Below are 22,866 nucleotides of genomic sequence, written 5' to 3'. Positions count from 1 at the left end.
TTTGAAAAGTATGTTCAAGCTCTGGGACACATGTGTAATAATGAATGTATTCAATATATAGGCATTTTAATGCCCCACAAGGGGTATGGAAAGGGCTAGACAACTGTAAAGGGCTACCCACTGTAGTACAATCTACTTTTATTGATTTGTTTCTTGTCACAAGAGCCCTTGCCTAGCTCATACTTACACCAAGACGTGCCATCCTTCACTTCCATCTGCACAGCCTCCTTGGCATGCTTCACACTCTCCATGACATTCTGCGAGCGTTCCTCCTCATCCTCACAAGGCACCTGCCGTAGCACCATTGACAGGTTCCGAAGGGACACCTTGTTCTTGCACTGCAGAGAATGGAACCAGTTGACGTAAAACTTTTCATTTCTGCATTCTTGAAACTGTGCATTAGCAAGATGCCCTTGTAGCTCCATCCTTTTTGGAAGAAATCCTTGATCCCAATTACATATAATGTTGTAAATAGTTTTAGGACTCATTTTAGGATTGTTAGTGATACATCTTTGTATTCCATGAAACAAATACATACATAAAACAAACCCTTGCTCTACTCTTCTAAACAGATATGATTTGAGGAAAAGTGACATTACAATAGATAAACTCTGCATAGGTTTTCCGCCTTTGCAAGAAGGAGACATTGACCAGCTATGAAGGAGAGGAGATAACCTATGGGGTCTGCAAAAGAGTGTTTTTGTGGGTGTTCATCAAGTGAAGTACAGTGATTAAAAATATTTATAGATGCTAAGAACTAAAAGTGAATGTCCATGCTTGTTATAAGCGGACGTTGGCTTAAAAGACAAGATACCCCTGAAATGATATCAATTCATTGGAAAGATGCAACTGGGAGGAGGCTTGCGCTTTGCTCAATGGATGAGAATGGTTTCACTTACAGACTGTGGTATGAGCTGTGATAGGGTGAGTTGACCCATTTGGGAGCTCTGCAGTGACTGCTGCTGCTGCTGCTGCGTTTAAGGGCGGACTTCTGAATAGGCCTGCAACACTGAGTATCACTATAGAACTCCAGTGTCAGCCACCGGACCGAGGTCACGATCAATAAATGGAGATGAGACAGCAGCACGACACAATGCAATGTTTACTGCTGCCAGACTGTATTATGGACATATCAACTTAAGGTATACAATACATTTTAAAGGAAGGCTGCAGTGATCAATGTCAGATTATGGTTTTGACAAACAGAGAAGAAACTACTTAACTTTGTAGGAACACTGCGTAACTTGATGATGGATTATAATGAAGGCCTCAGAAAGGAGCAGTAAACCAGACTGTTGCTAACGCTCAGGGCTCGAGTCGGGGTACCACGCGGGTGGACGGCGTCCCCCACTTATTTTTACCTGGAGCTCGATTACTGGAGTAAATGGAGCCACACATTCACTCTTTGGCCTCTCTGGGGCGAGATCGGAGCTAATTCAAAACGCTGCTCACTCGCTGGCTTCTTGATACAATCGCATCTAAGGGGTGAGCGAGGGGAGGCAATGAGTCAGATGGTGCAGGCCACCTTTCGTGACGTCACTTTCTGTCATGACGTCAGCGTCCCCCTCACTTCTTTTTTTAGGACGTGATCCCTGCTAAAGCCATATAGTAAGTTGTGTCAAATTATTTTGAATCTGTGGCCCATTAATTAAAGAAATACAACTTGACAAGCTTAGGGACTGTGGTTGAACCAATCAAGTTCGTTCAAGACCTTATCATGAATGTGGAAGCAGGTTAGCAGATGATTCAAATAATTTAATTATGGATTAGAACTGTAATCATAAGTCAAAGTCTCTGAATATCCTGAGACTTAGGCAGTGCCGTTATGTGGTGATTTGACTGAAAACACATACTTGTGTAGAGTGTATGATAAATACACACAGAATGGTAAAACTTCCCTTTTATAAAATGGCTGAGGCAACAATAATTAAGCATTACATGTCAACAGCATGCAGCATGAAATGTCCTGCAACGTGTCCTAGAGGTCAAACAAGAAGGCATGCCAGCAAGATAAACTTACTTAACAGTTCTTCAGTAATGGCATTTTCATAGTCACATGCTTGAATAATTCCCCAAAGTCAAGCTGGGAATCTTTATTAGTCAACGTTAACTAAGCAGTATACATACATAGCAAAATTATATTAAAACAGCAGAAAACTACATGCGGCCAATCCACCTCATTATAAAACCTGTAATCCGGCCAATCAGGTGGAGAGACTCAAAACCTCCTCAGAGGCTCAAGTTACCAGATTTTTGTAGCTGTCATAGCTACTACAAGTGGACTCATGAATGACATGGATTCTAGTGCATCTATGAAAGACATAAATTCTGAAGAACATTGGGTACGGGTGCGTAACTTCTCCAGCATTGGATTTTTTATACATTCACATGCTTGAATTATGATTATCAAATCAGTTATGGAGACAATATAATAATCATACGCAGTAATGAGGTCCACCTAAATGAAACAAGTGCATTTTGTCATTTTTACTGAATATCCAATTAGTAAACCTCCTAAAAAATGTGGATGAACTGTAAGTTGCAACTTGCACGTGCTCTTAAGAGGCACACCAGCAAAGTGTGTTGATGTGACTTTCATGTCTGATAGTATATACTTCGACTCCGTGTCTGAAAGGCCGTGTGTCCTTTGCATTTAAAAAAAACAAAAACTTACAAGCTGTGACCCAGTGAGCAAGATTTTCTTTTGAGAGAGGACAACCTTTGTTGGAATCCTCATTAAAGATGAAAAATGTATTTGATTTTTGAAATACTTTTTAGGGAAACTCCTGAGGCAAAATAGCCGGGAGTAGACGCTGCTGCACGCATTTATCAGACCTGCGCATTTGTAAAATCTGTTTTTAACTTTGTTTTGTGACTTCTACTGCACCTTGGCACTTGGGATCACGGAGCGGATCTAGCGCTCACGTGACCCTACACACCGGCGTCCTGCGCCGCTGGCCACGCCCACCGCTAGGCCACGCCCCCTCCCCGCCCCACATAAGTGCTGAGTTCACGAGCGCTCTGTTGGGAAACTCCTGAGGCAAAATAGCCGGGAGTAGACGCTGCTGCACGCATTTATCAGACCTGCGCATTTGTAAAATCTGTTTTTAACTTTGTTTTGTGACTTCTACTGCACCTTGGCACTTGGGATCACGGAGCGGATCTAGCGCTCACGTGACCCTACACACCGGCGTCCTGCGCCGCTGGCCACGCCCACTGCTAGGCCACGCCCCCTCCCCGCCCCACATAAGTGCTGAGTTCACGAGCGCTCTGTTGGGAAACTCCTGAGGCAAAATAGCCGGGAGTAGACGCTGCTGCACGCATTTATCAGACCTGCGCATTTGTAAAATCTGTTTTTAACTTTGTTTTGTGACTTCTACTGCACCTTGGCACTTGGGATCACGGAGCGGATCTAGCGCTCACGTGACCCTACACACCGGCGTCCTGCGCCGCTGGCCACGCCCCCTCCCCGCCCTACGGCCCCCTATATCAATGTGCATCTATAGAACGCGCAGCGGACGAGCGCAGCGGGAGCGCCTAAGGCAAGCCCGTCTGCGCCCGTCCGCGGCCGGACGGGGCTAGGGGCACGACTCCATGCCAATTTTATTTCTTACTCCTCGGAAGAACTTACTACCCTCCAAGGCCACTGGCCTCTCTCGAATCTCGTCCGGAGTCACATCCTTTCATTAGGGCTCATACCCTCATTTGCCCCTACCTTGCCGTTCCTCCCGTCCTCTCTCCCCCCTCAACGCCCTTTCCTACCCGACCCTATCCCTCCCATCCCTTCGTTATCTATTTTCTTACTGAACACCAGGTCAGCGGTCAAGCACCATCATGAGCTCTTTGTCTTGCTCGATACTGAGAAGCCGGACTTATTGCTCCTGACCGAAACCTGGTTCTGCGACTCTTCCCTTCCCGTCCTCCTGGCTATCCTCCCCCCTTCCTACGTGGCCTTACGTGCCGATCGTTCAACGGGTAGGGTTGGTGGTGGAGTGGCGATGATAGCTCGGTCGGAACTAAAGTTTCTAACCATTCCCTCTCCCCCATCCCTTCCACCGAATTCCTTATAGTTCGTTCCCTCGCCTTTTCCCCCCCCATTACCTGCCTCCTAATGTACCGTCCTCCCCAGTCCCTGCCTTTGTTCTTGCCGGCTTTTCAAGATCTTCTGGCCAACATGGTGGTCAACTACTCCTCGGTCCTGGTACTCGGGGATTTCAATTACTGGCCCTCAGACCCATCTGAGTGTACAGCCTCCAAAGAATTCACTGAGTCTCTCATATCCTTAAATTTTGAGTCACACATCTCTGTCCCCACTCACTCCCGGGGTCATATACTTGACCAGGTCTGGTCCCTTAATCTTTCAGTCTCCTCGGTATCGGTCTCCCCCTGCCCTTGGTCTGATCACGCCCTTATTTCTTTTTCCATTTCTCTCTACCAGGTACCCAAAGCCCCCCGCGCCAAAAATACCTGGGCGCGGAATTGGAACAGAGTCGACCTTCCTACCTTGATGTCTCACCTACGGAACTTCTCTCCGTCACTTTCCGGTCTTTCATCCGACTCCCAAGCCAACAGGATCAACACCTGGCTGGCTAGTGGGTGCGACTCAGTGGCTCCCCTGCGTCGCATTTCCGTTCGGCGTCCTAAGGAATCCAATAGGTGGTTCAATGACCATCTAAAAGAACTAAAAGTGGCCACCCGACAAGCTGAAAGGCGCTGGAGGAAAAATTACTGTCCTTTACTAAAAACGCTCTATCTGTCATCACTCACCGACTACAAGACCGCAATCCTTGCCGCCAAATCCTCTTACTTTTCAACAAAAATAATATCTGCCGATAATAAACCAAGGGAGATCTTCGGCATAGTACAGGACTTGGCTTACTCTGATAGAGCCTCACCTCAGATCCCTCCATCTCAGTCCCTCTGCAACCAACTAAACACTTACTTCCTCGACAAGATCACCACTATTAAGGCCAACACCCCCCCCCCCCCTCGCCTGCCTTCATTGACCCTTCTCCTCCGGCCATTCGAAACCTCCTTACCTTTATCCCTCCCCTCACTGAAGAGGCATTTTTGGAGATTCTCCCCAGAGTGAAATCAGGGTCTCCGGCAGATACCTGTCCGGCACGAATCCTCCAACAAATTTACTCCTCTTGTCATGAACCCCCGATTGCCTTCCTTAATAGCTCCCTAGCGCAGGGAGTAGTGATCCCCATGCTCAAATCAGCCACCATAGTGCCCATTTTAAAGAAGCCTGGCGCTGACCCATCCATCTCAGCCAACTACCGCCCCATTTCCCTGCTGCCCTTTCTGGGCAAGGTGCTGGAGCGCCATGTCACCGCAACTCTCAGCACCCATGTTGAGGCAAATGGGGGGCTGGCTTCCCGCCAGGCAGGCTTTCGACCGAGGCACTCGACAGAATCAGTCGTGGTATCAGTCCTGGACAACCTCAGGAAGGGTATGGATGATAACAAACACCAGGCGCTGGTTCTCCTCGACCTTTCCGCCGCTTTTGACACGGTTGACCATACCATCCTACTGTCCCGTGTCAAGGCGGCTGGAATCGAGGGATCCGCCCTGGTATGGCTTTCCTCCTTCCTGAGGGACCGCACCCAGGCGGTCCGGCTAGGAGATTTCACAACCACTCCACTCCCCGTCACGTGTGGTGTCCCCCAGGGTTCCTCCTTGTCTCCCCTACTTTTCAATCTTTACATCTCTCCCCTCATCTTCGCTCTTCAGCAGCTGGAGGTCACCGTGTATAACTACGCGGATGACCTCCAGCTCATCTTTGACCTATCTTCTTCCCCCCACTCTGTTTCCAGCTTTCAGCACACTATGATATTCATCAGGGACTGGATGAACCACAACCACCTCAAGCTGAACCCGGACAAGACCGAGCTGGTTCTTACTGGTGGTTCTTCCAGTCCCTGGAACCCCCTCTTCTGGCCCCAAAACCTTGGTCCTGCTCCCACTCCTTCAACCACGGTGAAAACACTGGGGGTTAAAATGAATAATCAGCTCACCCTTCACTCTCAAATCAGTTCTGTAGTTTCTTCTTGCTTCCTTACCCTCCGCACTATTCGCACTGTCTCCCGTTTCTTCACTCCCCAGGCACTCAAAATGATCATGGCCGCGCTTGTGATATCACGGCTGGACTATGCCAACGCCGTCTATAATGGCATACCAGCATATAGCCTAAGGAGGCTACAGCTGGTTCAAAACCAAGCTGCCCGGCTGGTTTTTGGTCTTCCACGCTTCCATCACTCCACACCCCTCCTCAGGGAGCTTCATTGGCTACCTGTTAAGGAACGTTCCCTGTTCAAGACCGCATGTATGGTTTTCCAGGCCCGTCAAGGCACCGCCCCTGTCTTCATTTCTTCACTCATAAAAGATTACGCTCCCCCTAGAGATCTTCGATCCTCCACCAAGTCCCTTCTTCAAATTCCACGCTTCAGGCGTAAAAAGTGGGGTGGGTCCAATTTTTCCACCTTGGCCCCCACTTTTTGGAACTCCCTCCCCGACCACCTTCGTGCTTCTACCGATTATGTATCCTTTCGCAAGGAACTTAAAACGTTTCTTTTTAAACAGGCCTTCCCTGCGTAACCCTTTCTACTTCCCGGCTCTACCACCGGTTCCCACTTTGTCTCAGTAGTTAATACCCTCCCTCAGCGCCAAGAAACCGACAGGTGTACGCCGCGCTTTACAAATGTTTTAAATTAGAAATTAAATTAGGTCGAGCCTAGAGCAACACGCATGCGCTGCTCTAGTAGAGGGCCTCTTGGAATCACTCCAGACTTTCTGAAACTTGTGCATGTGGTTGTCGCATTCTATGGGCCTTTGCGGGTGGCTTTCATAAATTAAAAGCACGCAATTGGCCAAAGGCGGGTGCATGTCCCATCTTTTCTGAAAATGTTTACTCCCACGGCATCCGAGCAGCGTCGCGCAATGTGCATCTGTTGTGGATCATGTTTCTAATTAGCGCAGTCGCTTTCACTTTCCCGGCAGCGCGGCCACGCTTGCTGCATTTGTCACCTGCTACTTATCTGTATAGCCTATCTTCCTGTGTGTCTGCAAGGGGCATGAAAACATGTTGCACTGCATTTGCTGACAGTGAATTTATCGTATATACTTTTGAATGGGTCGTCATGTATACCCTTATTCGTGTTGACTTCTTTTTTATTCCCTCCTGTGCCCTCACCACTGCCCTGCCTCCGCTGCGTTCTTCCCTCTTGTCTTCCACCAGTCTAGCCTAGTGCTTTGCTCTGCCCCCGGACAGTATGGCACATGCCCCGGAGCCTGTGGAGCTGCAGCTCTGAGACTAGGGATACCGGAGGCTGCCGGAAGACACAAATCCTGTTCCGGTACCCGAGCCCCTCCCAAGGACTTCGTCGTCTGGTCCCTCTTCAACGCCATCTTTAACACGCGCGCGCATTCGGAAAGTGATAAGACGGGGGCACTTCCTCCTGGAGGAGAGGAGTCTTCGTTACCTGGGTACTTCAATCTACCATAATGTAGCAGACATTCTGGAGGGCAATATCGGATCGGCAATCAGGCTCACTAAAACGAACTTCGACTTCTGGAGTACGCTTCCACTGTCACTGGCGGGTAGGGTTGCGCTCCTTAAGATGGTGACCCTGCCGAGATTGCTCTATTTTTTCCGCACTCTCCCGGTCTGGATCCCGGCGAGCTACTTCCGACGTCTACGATCCATGGTAACTGGCTTCTTGTGGGGTTCGAGTAGGCGCAGAGTAGCACTCACCATGCTTCTAAGACCTCGGGTGGAAGGGGGGCTTGCGGTGCCGGATTATGAGCTTCACTACCTGGCAGCCCAGCTCCAGTGGTTAACACAGTGGGTGGCGAGAGCCACGAGAGAGGAGAACGGGTCCGGTGAGCCGGCGGGCCCGGTGCAGGTGTTGGCCCGGATTGTTCTGAGCCTCCCGATGGGGGACCTCCATCTCACCCACGAATTCTCGACGGTCCGGAAATGTTGGAATAGGTATCTGCGGAGGGGGCATATCGGAGTCCCATACGCACCTGAGATCCCGCATAAACTATGCAGGGCGCTCCCGCACGGGGCACATGGCACCGCTTGGAAAGCTGGGAGCTTCGGGGTCTAGCGACCATTGGGGAACTGTACGATGACGGAGGGCTACTGCCTTTTGATCTCTTGAGAGATCGCTTTGACCTGCCGGGGGGAGACTTCCTCCATCATGCGGCTCTGACAGCGGCGATCCGTAAGCATTTGGGGGCGGGGTTGGCGGAACCGCCATTGTCCATGGGATGTCAATATGTGGTGGTGGCTGCGGGGATGGTTAAGGCCGTTACGTGTCTCTATAAGCGCATGACTATGGAAGCTTTGACCCCATTGCTAGCTCTGAAGGCGAAATGGGAGGTGGATTTAGCGACAGAGATTCCTGAAGCGGCGTGGTCTGGCATAGTAGAACAGGCCTGAAAAGGAACGCGCAGCGCGAGGTTTCAGTTGGTGCATTTTTACATCCTGCATATAGCATACCTAACCCCTGACAAATTGCATAAGTATTTCCCAACACACTCGGCGGCCTGCCCGCGCTGCCCGGCGGAGCTGGCTGACTTCCAACATATGTTCTGGTCCTGCCCAGCGCAGGGCTCCTTCTGGCAAGGAGTGGTGGAGATTCTGTGAGAGGTAACGGAGAGAGATCTACAGCCCTCAATGGCACACTGCGTCCTACACTGGTTCCCACACACATCGAAGAACAACATCACTAGTAAGTTTCTAGACCTGGGTCTGCTTTTAGCGAAACGCGCCATAGCATCCCAATGGAAGGCGAAGAGGGGCCCCACGGTGGAGAGATGGCAGGCGGAGCTCAGCAAGTGGGCCCGCTGTGAGGGGGAGGTCTGCATGCAGGTAGCAATTAGAGCGGGTACTGATACTGCTCTGGAGCGGGCTCGGGCCTGGGAACGACTGGTTCTAGAACTCACACTTTCGGACTCTGACAGTGAAGGCTCCCCCGCACGCAGCCCGGCTCCTTCGACAACATAGCCTAGATTTGTGATTGTCCAGGCTCTTCCCCTTGGTTTGCTCCACTTTCCACGTGCTGACTGCAGTCTTCTATTGATTACTCCTGATAGTCTGTATTGGGCCTGCACTCCCTGCGATGAAATCTAGTTTGCTCTGGTGGACCTCTGACACGCCTGTCGGGGGGGGATGGGAATTGGGGGTGGAGCTGGGGGGTAGGGGGGGTTGGGGCAAGGGGAAGCGTGATCGGCAGAATGAGGGGGGTTAGGCAGGGACGTTGGGGGGGGGGGGGGGGGGGGGGATTGTTTGGTTTTCTTAGGGGTTTTCAGGCCGGGAGGTGGGGGGACTGGGAGGAAAGAAAAGCGGATATGAGAACTACCAGACGAAAGGTTGTCTTTGAACTTTACTAGCATTGCAGCTATTGGTGCTCTCCTGCTTAAAGCCGCTCGACCTCCAGGGTGTGAGCTAAATGGCCGTGTGATGCATTCTTTGGAGTACTATGTTATGCAAAAGGGGACAACTGGATTGCTATACGAATTGGTCGTACAATCTATAATTCTGCAATAAAAATATGTTTACAATGAAAATTCAACGCCATATTGCTTCTGCTGACAGGGACTTCATGGCCCTCATCTTCTTGATCAAGGTAAGAGCATTAAATGGCCCCTCCGGACAAAATACAACCACAAACACATCATGTAATTACATATAATGTTACTTGAAGAGACCAGGTCAACTGGAGCTTCATGTTCCATCCCGGGATTTAATTTATCAAAACACTGCACTCTGGGAGTTGTAGTCCTGATTCCTCATAGAGAACAAAAATTAAATAAGGAAATGATTGAACAACAACTGATATGGGGTGTTTGTGATAGTTGTGAGTTGCAAGCACCTCAGGTTTGTTGATAGATTGGCTGTGGGGTTTGCTGCAAAGGGCAGCGGTTTGTACTTGTAGTACCCACGCCATGATATGCTCACTCCCAGGGAGTCGTGCAGTTGCCTTCTAGATGGAATGTGTTTTACTCGTTGCATAGTCACACTGAAAGACTCCTCGTCGGAAATGCTGGCAGCGACCGACAGAAGACATATTTTGTTTGTGACAAAGCAGGGTAGCACCCGCAGCTGGGTGGTGTTCTTGTGTGTCCTCTTTGTATTTTATCACCTGCATGTCCGCTTACAGGGTGCTCACTTGTGAAGTTGTGGAATGTGTGTGCACTCATTGCACAGACATGTGGTCCCAGTACTGCTGCACAAATGTTCGCAGTGCACCCTGCCATATTTCGGGGGACAGGTGGAGCAGCAACACAGGTGTGTTTCACTCCCTATTGCAACACCGTGCATCCTGTCATAGTTCAGGGGACGGGTGGAGCAGCAACACAGGTGTGTTTCTCTCATTATTACACCGCAGGTGCTCACAATATTGCAATCATTGTGTTCTTAGTGCTACAATTGTAACACATTCACTAGTACATTTGTAATGCATGTTAGAATAATGATGGTGTAGCTTAGGAGCCAAATTCACAAATTCTCACAGCCCTAGTCATTGGTGGAAGCGGGAGGGATCGGAGGGGCACACTTTAGAAAAACAGTCCCCCTGCTTTTTTGTCAAAAGTCAACCGTTTCGGACCGTTCATTTCACTTATGCTGCGAAACCGAGGGAGGGGCAGGCAGCTAAAGTGGCCTTCTTGTCTGGGTATTGCTGACTGAAAGAAATGTAAATGTGCAAAATCGGTCAATCTGCATATGTGAAGGGAGCTGGGAACCTGGCATTGGCTTTAATTGATGGAATAATTTGAAGCTGCCCTGGTGACACACATGTATTCTTTTTGAGAGGTATTGTAAGGGACCTAGCTACCAGCTAAGCTTTTAGAAGAGGGTTAAATAAATAAATAAACCACTGCACTACATACAGCCTGAAAAATACTTATATTTTGGAAGCATTTTTGTAATTGTAATTTTTATCTTAAACATTTTTGCTAATTTTGCATCTATACTGTGTGTAATGCAAATTTGAAATAATGGTCTACATGTTTACAGTGCTTTCTGTCACAGACTGGGGCCTTGCAGCACTAAATATACACAACTCCCTCTTCTCCACTGAACCAACCAGGATTTGGTGCAGTGCCTTAACTAATAGAGGTTTCATAACGTACAATAGTGCATTTGCCACTGATTCACTATGAATTTTCATTTAAGCAGTGTGTTAATTGATATGTAGTTACTGGAAGGTGAAAGACACAGATGGGAGGAGGAAAGTTAGGCTGTATGTATTGCTGTAATATAGTCTAAATGCTTATAAGGTCCCAAAGGCGAGACATATTGGCTATGCCAATGCTTGTTTCTATTGATGTGGAACTTCAAATAGTAGTTGAAATCTAAAGAGCGAAGTGCTCTTTCTGTAGAAGTAGGTAGTTGAGGAAACAAAGTCAGTAACTTAATTTTTTAATCAAGGGGGAATGCCATTGTTTTTCTGTTGGGGGAATCTGTGGTGGCGGACGTGTGGATCGACTGTAGCACTCCTCTCTCCATTTCCAACAAATGGCAGTATTAGTTGTAAGAGAAGCCAAGGCACCTTATTGCATTTTGATTTGGATGACTCTTCTACTCTTTGTGGCTGACCTCGGTGGGGTAGGAGACCGAAGACTGATGGTACTGAAGGGCTTCTGCTCGGTCCACTCCCCTGCGTTCCCCAACTATCTGGTTTGGAAACCAGAGAGTTGACTCCGGTACGGCACCCAAACCGCCCAAGCTGCGTTCTGTTGGCGTGGGCTCGGAGCAACAATGGACAGAAGAGGCTGTGATTGACCAGCCATCAGATGGAAGGCAGACAGCCTCTCGGATTAACATAGCAGTGGTGGATGAGGAGTCCTCTGTGAAACCCAAGGTAGCCTTGATCTCCAGCTTTTTCTCTGGACCTGCCGGTGTGATGAGGAGTGGTGCTACCGCTAAGGTAACTTTGCGAATTGTAACTACGGATCCAAGAAGTAGCATTCAAAAGGCTGTATGTCCTGAAACTGCCATTTGTGATATAAATAGCTTTACCAGATTGTTAGATACAACTACCAGCCCTGTTATGTCTTTGGGGCTAGGGGCAGGTAGGGGTGAGAAACGCACTGGTCTTCCCACAAACGCTGGAAGTGTGACTAAAATATTGACTTTGATGTCGGCAAAGCTACCTCAGGCATAATTCAAACTGATCAAATTATCGCCTGTGCTCCCACTGCCAAGGTCCTCAAACATTATGTGATGAAAAGGCTGCCGGATGCAATCCAGGTGTGGAGAACCCAAACCGTGACATTCCAGTTTTACCTGGAGAAGCTCAAGAGGCTGATAATCCAAATATGATTGAAACTAAAGCAAAAGTTGGACTGGACACTGGGCTATGAAGCGAAGATGCTACAGGATGCTGCAACAGGGTAGAGACTTGTAATTCATGACAAGTTATAATGGAACATGACCTCAGTGAAAAGTTGTATTCACTCTGTGACAGATCGGGCCTAGAGTAATCAGATACCAATCAGACATCATGGGTAGATAACGGCGAGGCTCCCCAGATCGTCCAAAAACAAATTTCTAGTACAGGCAGCAAAGGAGAACTCCCCAGCACTTTGAAGTCGGATTACTTTTCATCTGAAGCGTTAGAAGCCAAACACGTAATACGTCACCTAGCTTTTTACGGGCGGGGCACGAGAGTGGAGATGTCCCACCTCTAAAGGATATTTATCATGGCTCATAGGGGAGAGACTAAAAGGGCCAGAATGAAAGCCCGCCCAGAGACAAGGAAACTTGAAAGTGCCTGTAATGATATCTGAGAACACCTAGTAGTAATTGAGTAGCAGAATGCATCTGTAGAGTCAAACGTCACTGGCATGCAAGCTCAAATTAGGAGTCATGACTCAGTTGGTGGATATACAATGGATACTTGAAGATTTAGAGTATCAGCATCGCCGTAATAATCTACGCGTACTTGGCATTAAGGAAGGCTCAGAAGGGCATTCTGTTTGAGGATTCGTTATACAACTTTCAAAGCCTGCTTTCACTGAGCTTGGAGATTGGACATAGGAGTAAGAAAATATTTGAGAAGGCACAACCCAATACAAAAAAAGAAGCAAATGGTCATACCAACATTACTAGACCTGACTTCTGCAATGTTACAGTAGAAAGGCAATAGCAACTTCGCCAAACGATTAACCCCTTTAAAGAGAAGGGCTGCCAAGCATTTCTACTGAGCCCAGCCACATTGAAAGTCATCAAAGATGAAAGAGTTTGTCTCTTCACCTCAAAGATCAAGACAAAATAATTTCTCGAGATGCTGCATTGATATCACATTGACTGCTCAGAGGAGACTTGATTTAGAACTATTATGAAACTCACAGTTCTTTTTGAGTGCACTAGAAGGGGCTAAAGGATAGGTTGAATGATTGAGGGAAGACTAATGGTATGTAGATTTGTGGCTTGTTGGGTGGGGATTTGTAAAAAGTCTATTGCTATACACTGCGTTCGAGCCAAGATATAGAGTCCTTAGATAGGTTCTCATATAGGTATTAATCTAGCTTTACCACTGGTATTAAGAATAGCGCTCTCAGGCTAAGGGTTAACCATGGGGTACTCTTTGGGCTTAAATAAGTCCCCCTTGCTAACAAAACTATTCAGCCGACACGCTATGGACATAGGTTTCACATTCCTGTCTATGCCCATTCTAAATACTTTTTTCCGGAAAGTGAGTTGATCGTGTAGGGATTATAACATATTCCTCCACACAAGTCAGCGTTGATGGCTCAGCGTTTAGCACTTTAGAAATGTCAGAGGTCCACTCGGCTCACCTTATTGTTCTAAATAAGAGGACACAGGGTTTCATATGTAGGGCAGGCAGATATAAAATATACGATCTTTTTTATCTGCACCAACAATTATAATTTGTTTTTTTGTAACCCAGATTTATGAAGTATAGACCATTGGCAATGATCCATAATAAAAGAACAACCCGTGGCGAATACACTAACGGGTATGATTTAAAACATAAGAGCAACCCACAGCGACCATCCGAGTACTTACTGGTCAATAACATACTTTGTCCGCAGTAAAACCAGCACCGCGCGCGCAAACTACATCTCCCGGCATGCCGCACGCATAACGTGAGACACGCACGTACGGCGCCGCAGCAAAACAAGGAAATGATAAAACCGGCGTTTAGAAATCGGCTCGTTACCTCCCCGAGACGGCCCAGAGGGACGCCCGGAGAACCGACGGGCAGGTAAGGAGCACGAATTAGTTCCCCTTAGCGGTTTTAAAATAACTCTCACGCTATCGTTAAAGGTAGCGATGGCTTCAAGGTCTTATTCGAGCTAGTGTCCAAGGAGCTGGGTTTCTTTCGGTACACCGAAAGGATGATACCTAAGAAATTAGATTTGACATGACACGCACGAATAATAGATGGAGCATTAAATAGGCCTCCTGTTTTATTATCACGGCCAGGTGGCATGCATGAATTGGCATTTGGAGTGCCTGCCATTTACTATTTCTGTAGCGTGACGTGGTGGCAGAAACGCTACACACTCCGATACTTGCTCTCGATGGGGGCATGAGTATACAGCAAGATAATGAGTAAGTTTACTCGTTAAGACAAGAGAGCCCCTTTGGTCTTAAGATTTACAACTGTTTCAACTCTGGCGATGACCGGAATGAATCGCAGCCGTTCAGAGTTTTAATAAGCCCATGTTTTAGTGAGGACCATTCCCTCTCCCTCCAGATGCACTCTCCTTTTTGAACAATGATGACAAGGCGCCAGTGATATATAACCACTATCCCTGACACCTTTATCCCTGCTTTTTCTCTATTAGAGCGGTGCTCTTTCTACCTGAGCCGCAGCCAGGTGAGGCGCAGCACCTTCGTCCTACTCAGTAGGTAAGTGGACGACTGATTAAAGCTTGGGCCTTGAGTGTACATTAATAGACACCAATGGTACTATACTGTATTGAAAGCAATACTAATCTTTCAAACATCAATGTCGGTTTGTCCCTTTTATTTGTTGTTGTGTTTGTCTGATGTGCTTACTCATTTACCCCTGATATCCCCTCCTTCAGAATCTGGGAGGACCGAGACATATTCAAGACGTCCAGGTGACATTACTGGATTTTTTTATATGCACAAGTCACTTACTCACAATAATGCAGTAGCGAAGCTCGGTCCTGAAGAAAGCAGAGGACACCTTGCAGGGTCCAATTAACTGCAGAAACATGTCGAGCTATATAATCTGAATAGTAGATATTTGATTACTACTATGTTCCCACACTGGTTTTAAGCATTGGAAGTAAGAGAGGTACCTAATAAATTTCCTTTCCTCTCCACTCTCCAATTTTAAAAATTTCACTTAGTTCACACACACAATCACGCACTGCTGTTTCAGTTATCAGGAAACGGTTACCCTTCTAATACCTTTATTTACACTGGGGCATCCACCTATATTATCTACACATTGTTTGGATGCAGGTATATCCTCCTTGGTGTAAGGAGTCCCAAGTGATGATTAGGGCGGCACCGATCGATGACTGATGGGTACCTACACAGTAGGGAAGTATCCAGTCAAGTTAATTCACTTATCTTTGACATTGTGCACGAGGTGATATTGAGTTTGATGTCAGACTTTAACTAACAACTTGTTTTTCAAGACCCACAGTTACCTTTTGTTTTTTAATGTAAACAACACTCAGCCACTTATTAAGGCTGTGAAAGCAGAGACAAAACTCTTTCATTCAAACGGCAACATTACCAACCTTCGAAGCAACGAAGAGGAGTCAGCAGGAATTACAACGGACAGCTCTCTGATTAGAATAAATCCAACTCACTCGCAAACCAGCAATCCATTAACGACACTCCCCGATTACCATGCAGATAAGGGCGATCAGGCACCCATGGTAAATCTGAAAAATTACAATGACCAACACTCAGACTCCAGGGAGGCAAATGGCACAATGATCAGAAAAACCTATCCTAGGGGGGCGTGGCTAGCAGCCGAGGCGAATGGTCACACTCTGAGGCGGCTCCTCGGCCCTCGCTATCTATAGTCCACCGATCCTGCACTGGTGCCTCTGTAGGGCCCAGGACCGATACCCGCAAGCGGCGCTGACCTCCTGGGTGCCTGCGCTCGGCCATTGCTGCCCTCTCGGTCCTTCTGCTCGCCAGAACTCTTTCCTTGAGATCGGCCTTTCTCGGCCCCAAGAAGGTGGCCGCTGCCGCCTGAAGTGCTGCTCCGGTTCCGGGGCTGCTTCTGACGCCGCGGGACTCCGAATCCTGGGGAGCGGCGCTGTCGAGTCTCGCAGGGGCAGTTTCCAGCTACCACCGCCCGCTCACGGCTTGCTAGACCCCCTGGGTGCTGTGTGGCGCGGCGGGCAACGGCCCCCCCCCGGCCGCCCGGCGTCGGCGCCTACGCGAGTCACCGGTCTCAAGCCTACTACCGGGGACCGCCTTCCAACTTCGGGGAGCGCTTGGATTTCGCCGCTCTGCCTCGAGATGACTGCGCACATGCCCCACCAGCTGGCACACCTCCCCCCTGCCTGAGTGAGTAGTTGGGACGGCGGGGGTTTCTGAGGTCCTCTGGAGCCGGGCTGAGGATGTGCCCACTGCTTCCCCTGGCCCTACTCCGGAGCATTGTGTCAGCCACTCACCGCTTCATCTGGGTGACACTGTAGATGCTCTTGGGGCCCACCCTGACCGCTGGTGACACCTATAACACGGGGGGCCCTAGTGGTGTGGTGACCTGCACCCTCTGGAGTTTACTGTTGCCCCCGAAAAAGACCGGAGTCGAACAGGGTACCGCTCTGAGTCCTGCTGGATGGTGCGGCCGCCTTGCTGAGAGTGGTGTACCTGACCCCGATTTTCCACCTTCCAGCCACTGCTTGTCCTCGTCTCCTGGAGCCCTGCGGACTCCCGACTCCTCCTCAGAGGGGACTTCTGGACGGCGTGGGGCACGATTCCCCCCCCCCCCCACCCCCCTACGCTCGACGGGGGACTCCCCCCAATAGTGTGCTGTTTGGACCTGTGCCACTATCACCGCCTATTAGATCTACAATCCACAATGGCCTCCGGTAAGGGAAATCGACCCCCCAACCAACGACAAATCAACAAGTTGTCATGGGGCTCCAAGGATGCTATACCTAAAACAGCGACTCCCCCTCCGCCGACGAGGCCCCCTACCTTAGAAGACGTAATGGAGGCGATCGCTGGAGTTCGCTCATCCTTGGAGACCCGCATTGACTCCGTGAATATTGAAGTGACACTGTTGCGCGCAGATCTTTGTGAAATGGACACTAAGGTCAAGGATATAGAAGTCAAGACCCTGGCACTTGTTGACGATACCTCCACTCTACAACAGCAAGTGACTCAACTCCAGAAACAGCACCACCAAATGGAGGTGCTCCTGGATGACTATGAAGGGCGTGCGAGACGCAATAATCTCCGCATCCTGGGTGTTCCGGAGCGTCTTGAGGAGCCGGCCGCCGATCTCCTTGTGGAGAAACTGGTTCTGCAACATCTCCAACCGAAACAACTCTCCAACTATTTCTCCATAGAAAGAGCGCCCAGGGTCCCTGGGGGCAAGCCGAAGCCGGGTGCTCCCCCCCACCCTATCGTTGCCCGGGTATTCAATTTTCGTGACCGTGATGTCATCCTCCAAACGGCACGAGCGGGACCGCCACTGCGTATTGACAACGCGCAGATCATGATCTTCCCGGACTTTACCGTGAAAGTGCAGGCTCGGCGGCGCAGCTTCCTGTAGGTGAAGAGGGCACTCCGTGCGCAGTCCATCAGGTACTCCATGCTGTTTCCCGCGAAGCTGCGCGTCGAATCGGAGGGCAAGACCTGGTCCTTCGAATCCCCTGCTGAGGTATGGGACTGGCTCGAGGGATGGCGCCAGTCTACATCTGCCCAGAGTCGTCGCAGGAAATCCATGGACCGAACTGATGCTGAGATACCACCTGAAAGTCAGGATCTGTTTGTGGAAAACTTCCAGGGGGAACAGTGACAAGCGGGCTCAAGACTCATATGACAATTGAGACACTGTTGTTTTTGACCGTCTACACCTGCAACGTCTGCTTCGTTGCCCTTGACATCACAAGTCTCCCTGCTGGCTCACCCGGTGCAGATTTGTACCTTCCTTGATCTACTACGTCACCTTCAATGCTGGGACTATCCTCGCTGCTCAAGACCGCGTTGATCGCCAGTTCTTGCTCTCAGTGGGCCCGCCCTCCTCGGTGCTTTGAACTCCACCTTATAGGCTGCGGCCCTTTCTGATCCATATGTATCCTTTTTGGTTCTGTCATGATTGTACATGTTGCTCCGTTTGCTGTTTTTCGTTTGCTTGTGACTGATATACCTCCTGTGGAATGCTTAGGGTAGGCCGGACTGACCCACCTATTGCTCTTATACTGGAAGTGACTCTCGGCCCCCCGGGAGAATTCCCAAATCGCCGGAAGGTGATGTTCATAATGCCTTACCGGGATGAGTACTCTTTTAGACTTTGATCATCCTTTGATCATCCTTGCCTTATTAGTTATTACGTGCTACCTGTTTACACTGGGAGACGTCTCGTACTATTGTCGATTTCCTGAAATGGTGGGGTCTCGGCTCTTGGCGCGGGGCTGTCCTGGGCCTCATATGCTTAATAATTTCTACTATGTGAATGCTATTATAGATATAAGTTGTTTTTCGCTGCACTAGTCGTTATCATCCTGTCGATAGATGGCGGGGGCACCCACGGCTCTCCACGTACCTCATTAATGTTTGGGAGGGCGACAGGCACTCTGCCTAGTTGGGGAGTGGATAGTTTCAAGTCCGCGGGCTGGGGGGCAGGGAGGGGGGTCGGAAGGGGGGGGAACGGGAAGGGGGGAGGGCATGGGGAGGTCATGGGTTGTTGGGAAGTTTGCTCAGACAATTATATTGTTATTGGTTTTGTTTCAGTTTACACACTGCAGAGAATTCTTGGACTTGAAACGTACTACTCAGCACTTTACGCCCCCACAACACACTCAGTATTCTCAATTAGATAACACCGACTCCTTCCCCGGAGGGGGACAATCGTTTAGACCGCCCGCTTGGATGTCGCCGCTACATCCGATTCCTTTTCAGTCTCCACAATGCAACAGTTTCTTAGCTCTGGGCCCAATTATGCCCCACAACATGCCTTCGCAAGACATCCGTCACTCGCTGTTTGCACACGCAGGGTCTTTCCAGCACTCTGTCACCGGCTTCTTTGAGGCTGCTCTTTCCTACAGCACACGCTCAGTGCCCCAAACACCACTAATCCGTACACACCTTCCGTTTATTGAGCCACCATGACACCCTCATTGACGACTTCTCTCTCTCTCATGACGTGGAATGTTAACGGCCTAGGTAGTAAAATAAAGAGAGGGTTAGTCACGCAATACCTCAAACGTCACGCTCCAGACCTGGTTCTCCTCCAGGAAACTCACTTTATGGGCAATGCGTGCCAAGCACTTCACAGGGGAGGCTATAAACTACTCGTACATGCTGGCTTCACCTCCGTATCCAGAGGGACCGGAATCCTTGTTCGGAAAAACGTTGCACTGACACCTAGAAAGACGTGGGTCGACCCCATGGGCCCCTTTGCTGTGCTGGAGGCCACCTGGGAAGGCAAACCGCTAAATGTCATTTCAGTATACGTCCCCCCAGCCTTAGGCGCGGCTGCTCAACAGACCTTACAACGCATAATGTTAGATCTCCCACAGGGACCTCTACTTATTGGAGGAGACTTTAACATGACAATGAACGACATTCAAGATCGGCATCCCCAACGCACGTCACACAGGTCGGGCTCTGATTTGTTCGATTTCACACAGACGATGGGGCTGGAGGACCTATGACGCGCGTCTCATCCGACTACTTCTTACTTCACACACTACTCCAATGCCCACAAGAGCAGCTCTCGCATAGATTATCTGTTTTCTCCCACCACTGACCTGGAGTTTTTTCGCCACCCCAAAGGGCTCCCCAGGGGAATCCCAGACCATTCCCCATTAACTGTGGAATTCACGTACCACCGCCGGAGGTCCCGTGGCCCCATAATCATAATGCCCTGGCTCCTCAAGGTCCCTGATATAAAAGACTGCCAACTTGAACACACAGATTATTTTGCGGAAAATGTGGGCTCGGTGGAGTCAGCCGTGACCATATGGGAGGCATACAAGGCAGTACTTAAGGGTAAGGCCTTAGCTCTCAAAACTAGCTACACTCACAAACAGAGTGAAAACCTAATTCAGGTTGAGTCGGACCTGACCCACCTAGAATCACTCCACAATGCACACCCCACAGACGAAACGGCGACTCGCCTCCGCGCGAAACAACTGGAATTTAAAGCATTAGCCCTCGAGAAGGCACAGGCCAAGCTCCTGAAAACTCGCCATCGCGTTTACGAACTGGGCGATAGGGCAGGTAAAATGCTTGCATGGCTCGAAAAACATGAACAGGGATCTCGGTGGATCCCAGAGCTGACCCTGCCGGATCGCTCTACTGTCACAGACCCGAGCGACATAGCGGAGGCCTTCGCTACCCATCTGGAGCGAATCTATACAGCCAAAGCACATTTTGGCGCCAAGGAGTCTAAACTACTTCTGGCCGAGATGAGACTTCCCTCTCTCTCCAAATCAGACGTGCAGGAACTGGAGGCAGACCTCACGGTAGAGGAGGTCGGCAATGCCTTGTTTGCCGTTCAATCAGGTAAAGCTATCGGCCCCAATGGTGTTCCAATTGAGTTCCTAAAGGGCATGGCAGGTGAGATCCTTCCGCACCTCAAAGCAATGTTCGAAGAGTGTCGAGATGCCGGCCGCCTGCCACTTGACCAGCGACTGGCATCAATAGTGGTCATCCGTAAACCGAACAAACCGGCTAATGACTGCGGCTCTTACCGACCAATTTCTCTCATTAACTCTGAAGTGAAGGTCCTGGCAAAACTCCTCGCTGCCAGACTTATGACAGTCCTCCCTGCCTTGATCCACGATGATCAATCGGGCTTTCTACCGGGCCGCAATACAGCACTCAACCTCCGCCGGGTTCATAATGTAATGAGCAGGATACCACTACTTCAAGAAGATGCGACTATCCTTTCCCTAGACGCTACGCTTGCCTTTGACTCCATTGAATGGTCATACCTTTTCGAGGTCCTCCTCCGCTTTGGTTTTGGTCCTAAATTTATTCAATGGATCAGACTGCTATATACTGACCTATGGGGTCAAGTCTATGTCAATGGACATACGTCCAGACGGTTTCCCCTGCACAGAGGTACCAGACAGGGATGTCCTTTGTCCCCTTTGTTGTTCGCACTTACCCTTGAACCTCTGGCTCATTGGGTCAGAACTGACAATTCCATCCGCGGCATCCGTTGGAATGACGACACCATTGACAAAATCTCGCTCTACGCGGACGACATCCTAGTCTATGTCTCCTCCCCCAAATCCTCCCTTAACAGCCTGCTTCACGTCATCACTAACTTTGGCAAATACTCGGGCTTTTCCATCAACTGGTCCAAATCACTGTTATATGTTCTTCGGGGCCCACCCCCTTCTCTCCCACGAGGCTATTCTATTGAACTTGCCCTGGAGGGCTTTAAATACCTTGGAATCTTTGTCACCCCTGACCCCAAACTATTCTATGAGCGCAACCTCAGAGGCCCACTTCAGAGACTCCACACTGACATCTCACACAGGAGATCAATACCACTCTCACTCCCAGGCAGAGCGGCCCTCTTCAAGATGCTAGCACTCCCTCGATTTTTGTATGCCCTGCAAAACTGTCCATTTCCTGTAGCTGATTCCTATTTTAATACACTCGAAGGAGACCCCCGCCTCCTCTTATGGAACGGCGGCTCTCCCCGCATTGCTCTCCTCTCGCTTACATAAGGGTGGTATGATGGAGGAATTGCCCTCCCAAATGTTCGACTCTATTATTGGGCTACCCAATTGATCGCCGCTAACTCCTGGATTTATGGTTCACCCACTAACCCTGCTTTCCATCTAGAGAGATACCAGACGGGCCGTGGGGGCTACCTTGAAGCCCTATACGGCAACCACTCTTGTACCCGGTATATAGGCCCGATGTCCCACACAATAACGATCTGGCATCGAGCAAACAAGCGACTTGGGTGGGCTAACACTCTTACGTTATCCACCGCACTTTGGGCTTCACATCAACTAAGTTCCCTCTGTCATTATCAGGGCTTTGATAAGTGGTACACAATTGGCATTTCCACTCTGGGCGACATGCTTCACAAGGGCAAATTACTGACCTTCGAAGAGCTCCGGAAGACATACGACTTAGCCCAATCTGAGGCCTTCCGTTATCTACAAATCAAACACGCCATACTTACCAGCGTCCCCGATCTTTCCTCTCTCCCACAGTCCTCGCCCCTAGAGGACAGACTCTTGTCAGAACCCCTCCAGGCCAAAGCGATATCCTACACCTATCGCAAGCTATGTAACAACATGCCCAACACCTTCCAACTTCGACGAGACAAATGGCAAAACGACATCGGGGTCTTGGAGGACGCTGAATGGCAAGCGGCGCTAATGTCCCCGCGCGAATCCGCTATTAACCATAGATTTAGGGTTATGCAATTAAAGATACTACACAGAACATACATGTCTGCTTCCCTTCTGGCCAGGATTGGTGGACGGACCTCTGACCTCTGCCTCCGTTGTTGAGGTCAGATTGGCACCTTCTATCACATCCTCTGGGACTGCCCGGTGATCCAAGACCTCTGGGAGCGCGCTATCGTAAGATGGCTGATGCCCTAGGGAAATCCATCCCTCTGACTCCCAAATGTGAACTACTTAATGTGTGGGACCCCACAGATCTAACTGCACTCG

At 49.4% G+C, this 22,866-nt stretch overlaps 1 protein-coding gene across 1 annotated transcript in view; it reads right to left on the bottom strand.

Annotated features, from left to right (window-relative positions):
• Positions 1 to 22,866, bottom strand: part of TTC5 (tetratricopeptide repeat domain 5) — a 221,672-nt gene that overhangs the window by 68,288 nt on the left and 130,518 nt on the right. The window contains exon 4 of the mRNA XM_078652608.1: positions 188 to 338. Coding sequence (XP_078508734.1) covers positions 188 to 338 — 151 coding nt within the window. The remainder of the gene's footprint in view (positions 1 to 187; positions 339 to 22,866) is intronic.

This window comes from Lissotriton helveticus, chromosome 7 (genome assembly GCF_964261635.1).
Source record: "Lissotriton helveticus chromosome 7, aLisHel1.1, whole genome shotgun sequence".
NCBI classification, from domain to species: Eukaryota; Metazoa; Chordata; class Amphibia; order Caudata; family Salamandridae; genus Lissotriton; species Lissotriton helveticus.
This window is presented reverse-complemented; position numbering and strand designations above follow the sequence as displayed.